Source organism: Glycine soja, chromosome 18 (assembly GCF_004193775.1).
Source record: "Glycine soja cultivar W05 chromosome 18, ASM419377v2, whole genome shotgun sequence".
NCBI classification, from domain to species: Eukaryota; Viridiplantae; Streptophyta; class Magnoliopsida; order Fabales; family Fabaceae; genus Glycine; species Glycine soja.
Genome location: NC_041019.1, coordinates 41,426,236 through 41,431,912, shown reverse-complemented (window position 1 = coordinate 41,431,912; position 5,677 = coordinate 41,426,236). Strand labels below are relative to the sequence as shown.

Sequence of the window (5,677 nt, the reverse complement as noted above, 5' to 3'; positions counted from 1 at the left end):
ATTAAACCAAATAAAAACAAGCATGGATCACTTCATCATATTAAGCGGTTTGGATGAGAGTTGATAAAATTAATTTTAAATGAAAATAATTTGTAAAATTGATTTTGTAGTGATTAATTTATGTTTGGATGTTTTTATTATAAAAAAACAATAAAATTAAATTTAGCACAAAATTTTTTATTATAAAATTTCAATGTTTATATGAAGAATAATTTTTTTTATTCATCATAAAAACTATCCAAAGTTGATACAAGTCAAAATTAATTTTACATCAAAAATGAATTCTACATGAGAAATGGTGGAAAATGTATTTGAAGAAGTGTGATAGATAATATATTTTAGCACTCCTATATTCTTCTCCAACAAGTTTTTTTAGATCAGACTGACCGATTGTCTGGAGAACCAATTGTTTGTCCGGCCTGGAAATCTTGCAAAACGGCCATAACATCAAACCGGTGGAACTGGTCATGAACCAGAAAACCCGGTGGTTTAACCGGTTGGCCCGGTTGTTCAACGTTTTTCTTCGCTGTGCACGACGGAATTGTTTATTATAAAAAATAATAACCGTCAACATGCAGCTTTGATTTGACTAAGTGATGTTTAAATTTTAATATTATGAAGTTATGAATTTTTTTATTTTTGGTTAATTTTGTTTTATATGTTATGCTAATTTTTTTTTACAGATTCAATCACGGTTGAAGTAGGTTGAACCATTAAACTTAAACAACTATTTTCACCGGTTCTGAGTTTAATTTTCAAAATATTATTCTTCAATTTAAAACTAAACATGTAAAATTTATCTTAAATCAACCTGCACTCAAAATTGATTTTTCATAAAAATGCAAATTGTGTTGCTGCACTGTTGAAATTCTGGAAGTTTTGAAGAGTGACTCTCTTAACAGTTTTGTAATCTTGCTTTGCTTTTAATTTTCGAACGCTACCAAAAAAAAAAGAAAAAAGAAAAACAATCCACCCACGCCCAATGTGAGAAGATTCGTATCATCCACAGAGGCATCGGAATCCGGCGCCGGATACAGCCGCTCACGGCGGCGAAGAACCATCGAAACTCGATTTTCACGATGGAGTGGCTCCAAACACTGCCTCCATCCTCTCACATCTCGCCCTCCGCACTCTCCTTCCTCGACCACAGGCTCCACACGCAGCTCGCCGTTGCCGAGGCTCCCACCTTCGCCGCCGAGCTCCAGACTCAGTGCTCCGAGTTGGATCGCTCGCTCGACGAGTTGACTCGGAGGCTCGGAGCTGGTCTGTCCGCCTACGCCTCCTTCTCCGGCGAAATCCACGGCCTCTTCGGGGCCGTTACTGATAGGCTGGTCGCTCTCTCCTCCACCGTCGTGCCAGGTTCGATACGATGATTCTTTTGTTTTTATAGGTTTTTTTTTGTTGGATTTTGAAGATTTGTTTTTGTTTTGTTGAGTGAAGATGGAGGAAGAGGCGAAGGGGATGGCAAGGGTTTCAGAGAGGAACTTGCGACTTTGGCCAAGGAAGTGGCTAGGTTGGAGACGGTTCGTGTTTATGCAGGTTGGTTGTTTTTTCAATTTTCGTTTTTTGAATTGTGCAAAAGGAAAAACATTGTGGGAAGAAGTTTGATATGATGGTTCTGTGTTGAAGTGTTTTTGTTTGGTTGATTGTTATGATGTAGGTTAGTTGTAATTGTCATAAAATGTTTTGGTTAGAACTTAGAAGTTTTAGTGCATGTTTGTTTTAACATTGGGAGGCCTCCAAAATGGCTGTTCAATCAAAAGCTCCCAATTCTTACTTTTTGCGAAACGTGCATTGGAATGTGTGCCCGTTAAACCAAACACACCCTTAAACTTGGGTATTACCTTAGCTTTTGGTTAGTGCTGTTAGTTCTTAAAATTGCAATTTTGTCTTCCATAGACAACTCTTAAACTTGATACTTGCTGTGCAAAATCAAAGAATGTTGTGGGGATGGGAGGAATTGCTACATGATGTTTTGTTGAAGTATGTGTGTATGATGATTGTTGTGATATGGATTTGTTGTCAATAAAGCCTAGTTTGGATAAATTTTTCAACAAGTACATATAGGAGAAGAAATTAAGAAGGAAAAATGAATTAAAGTTCTTCAATAAGTTAAAATCAACTTACATACTTCAACTTCTATAGAAGCTCTCTCATCTATCTTCTCCAAAAGCTGAGATGCATAAGGTGAATTTAATTTATGGAAGAAGTTTGATTCACTTTGCTTTATATTTTCTTCTCCTATAAGTGCTTATTAAGAACATTATCCAAAATAGTGCCAACTGTTAAGCTTTTTCAATGATGGTTGTTACCATCGGTTTGAGTTCTTAGCTATTGCTTTCTTTTGTCAATGTTGATAGTTTCTTACACTCCTGTGTGTCTTCTAGAGACAGAACTAAAGCATGATGCTTTTAGTGTAACTTTGAAGAACATTATTGGAAGAATGAGAGTTGTGTTTTTACTGTAATACTTGTGTTTCAGTAGTTTTTATATTTTTATGATGTGGATTTGTTGTGATTAACAAGAGATACTATGCTTTTCAGTGATGATTATCATACTGTGTTTGGTTTAATTTCTTAGGTGTTACCTTTTTGTGAATGTTGTTTGATTCTTGAAACTCCTTTGTTTGTCTTTCAGAGAAAGCACTGAAACTTGATACTTTGGTTGGTGATATTGAGGATGCTGTATCATTTACCATGAGCAAGAACATAAGGAAACATTCTAGTCAAAATTCACAAGTGAGCCTACTTTCATAATATTAACCTGATGATAGTGGAACTATAGCATCACTATTCTTAATGTATCTTAAATGTTTCAGGAAATGCATATGCTTGCTATTAAAACACTGAAAACAACAGAAGACATATTAACTTCAATTACAAAAGCACATCCTCAGTGGAAGCATCTTGTATCAGCTGTTGATCACAGAGTAGACCGAGCTCTTGCTATTTTGAGGCCCCAGGCAATTGCTGAGCATCGGGCACTTCTTACTTCACTTGGATGGCCCCCACCTCTTTCTGCCTTAACCTCCTCTAACTCAGATGCAAGTACTGCAAATCAAGTTGTGAATCCTCTACTGAGCATGCATGTGGATCTTAAAGTCCAGTACTCTGAAAACTTTCTTGCTTTGTGCAACCTACAGGAGTTGCAAAGGCAAAGGAAAGCTAGGCAACTTGAGGGCCATGACAGGGAAGTTGCTCTACGACAACCACTTTGGGTAATAGAAGAGCTTGTCAATCCCTTATCGTTGGCTTCCCAACGACATTTCTCAAAATGGGTTGATAAACCAGAATTTATTTTTACTCTTGTATATAAAATCACAAGGGACTATGTTGACTCTATGGATGAATTGTTGCAGCCATTAGTTGATGAAGCAAAGTTGCTTGGTTATAGTTGTAGAGAAGAATGGATCTCAGCAATGGTAACCTCCTTAACCACATACTTGGCGAAAGAAATTTTCCCTAGTTACATTAGTCAACTAGATGGAGAGAGTGTTACAGGAATTCAGTCATCTGCTAGAATATCATGGCTACATCTCATTGATTTGATGATAGCTTTTGATAAAAGGATTAAGTCTTTGGTAGAGCATTCTGGGATCTTGCTATCCTTTGATGACGATATCATGCAGAAAATTTCTTCTCTATCTGTATTTTGTGATCGTCCAGATTGGCTTGATCTATGGGCTGAAATTGAGCTAGGTGATGTCCTAGATAAGTTGAAACCAGACATCCAAGATGAGAATAATTGGAGAAAGAAAGTTGAAGGTGTGGTTCTTTCATCCTATACGGATGATCACAAGTCCCCTCTGGTTTCTAATGCCTTTCTTCGCCATCTAGCATCTGTTATTGATCGTTGCCGATCATTGCCTAGTGTAAGTTTGAGGTCAAAATTTCTCAGATTAGCAGGTATTCCTATTATAAGAAATTTTTTTGATTCCATACTTATCCGCTGCCAAGAAGCTGAAGGTTTGACTGCCTTAACTGATGATGATGCTGTAATTAAAGTTACAATTTCTGTCAATGCTGCTCATTACTTTGAATCTGTTCTAAAGGAATGGTCTGAGGATGTCTTTTTCCTTGAGATGGGAATGGATGAGGATGATAAAACAGAATTGGAAAGTAATTCAAATAGTTATGGTGAAGTGTTGCCAGAGAGTTCCAGAAGGGTTATTTTTGATGATGAGATAAAAAAGTTGGAAGAGTTCAGAACAGAGTGGGTTGAAAAGATTTCCCTAGTTATTTTGAGAGGTTTTGATTCTCATTCTCGAGATTATGTGAAGAACAAGAGGCAATGGCAAAAGGGTGAAGAAGGATGGGCCGTGTCAAAGACTCTAATACAAGCCCTGGATTATCTTCAGAGTAAAATGTCAGTGGTAGAAGTAAGTTTGAATGGTAGGGATTTTATTGGGGTTTGGAGAAGTTTGGCAGCAGGAATTGATCAATTGATTTTTAATGGTATTCTCATAAGCAATGTAAAATTTCACAATAGTGGTGTTGAAAGATTTGGTAGCGACTTGGATGTTTTATTTGGGGTATTTGGAGCATGGTGTTTGCGACCTGAAGGTTTTTTCCCAAAATCAAATGAAGGTCTGAAGTTGTTGAAGATGGATGAAAATAGACTGCAAGAATGTATGGGAGGGGGGAAGAGATGGTTGAAGGAGAATGGGCTCAGGCGTTTGAGTGTAACTGAAGCAGAAAAGATTTTGAAGAACAGGGTGTTCACAAGTTGAAGCTTTTGGGCTTACATTTTAAGCGCATGCTCTGCTGGAATGGCATAGGGAAGTGTGAAGATTTAGGATTGTTTAATGGTGTACATGACTGTAGACCAGCTGAACTAATTCAATTTTGCAAAGTTGCAATAAATATATTTTCCATTAAGAATATTCTCAGGCATTGCCACGTACCTCAAATTTGGGGCATGGCTAATACTTCATATTTCTAGATGCTAATTATACTGTAAATGTGCAGTGAGGAAAACTATTCTTCCTATTCGTATAATTTATGATTTTTTATGCTGGCTTTCGAATTTTGAAATGAACAAGGACTGTGTAAATGAATAACTGTTACAGTGAATTGTGTTATTCCTTAGTTTCTGCTTACTAATGAGCACGCAACCGAAACAATTTTCAAGCTACACTGAATTACTTGTAAGTTTGTTGATTTAACTTTTGTTTTTTTTTAAAAAAAATATTTTGGTTTTTTGGTCAATAGAATTTTAACTGTTTTCTTTCCTAATTGATGTATTTTTTACGTGCTGATTGTTGATCTCATTGTGTGTGCTGGTTGAGTGTAAATTGAGCATTGAGGATAGTCTGTATTGAATTTGGAAATTGTAAAGAAAAGAAAGCTCTGAGTTGGCATGTTTTTGGATTGTATTTGCTGAAATTATAAACTTACAATTGGTGAAGACCATGGGCAATATGTAGCCTTGATTTCCTGATAGGTTTGTTGATGTGTACCTGGCTGCACCTTGGTGTATTTTGGTTGCATGGCTGATGTATTTTCACTTACTAGGAGAAAATAGAACTAGTGGATCATCCACCATCAATGTTTGCTATGAACCAACATGCTATGGAACCCTGCACATTAAGCGATCTGTTTGATTTATAAAATGAGAAAAATATTGTACATAGCTCCTAGAATTGAACTGTTAGGTTTTGGAATCTGTATATAGCATG

At 36.5% G+C, this 5,677-nt stretch overlaps 1 protein-coding gene across 1 annotated transcript; it reads left to right on the top strand.

Annotated features, from left to right (window-relative positions):
- The first annotated feature begins 588 nt into the window (after positions 1 to 588).
- On the top strand, positions 589 to 5,022 carry LOC114396709 (RINT1-like protein MAG2). Its single transcript, XM_028358832.1, has 4 exons — positions 589 to 1,359; positions 1,441 to 1,539; positions 2,638 to 2,738; positions 2,819 to 5,022. The coding sequence occupies exons 1-4, from the start codon at positions 1,080 to 1,082 to the stop codon at positions 4,727 to 4,729; spliced, it is 2,391 nt and encodes a 796-aa protein (XP_028214633.1). The 5' UTR covers positions 589 to 1,079; the 3' UTR covers positions 4,730 to 5,022.
- The last annotated feature ends 655 nt before the right edge of the window (positions 5,023 to 5,677 follow it).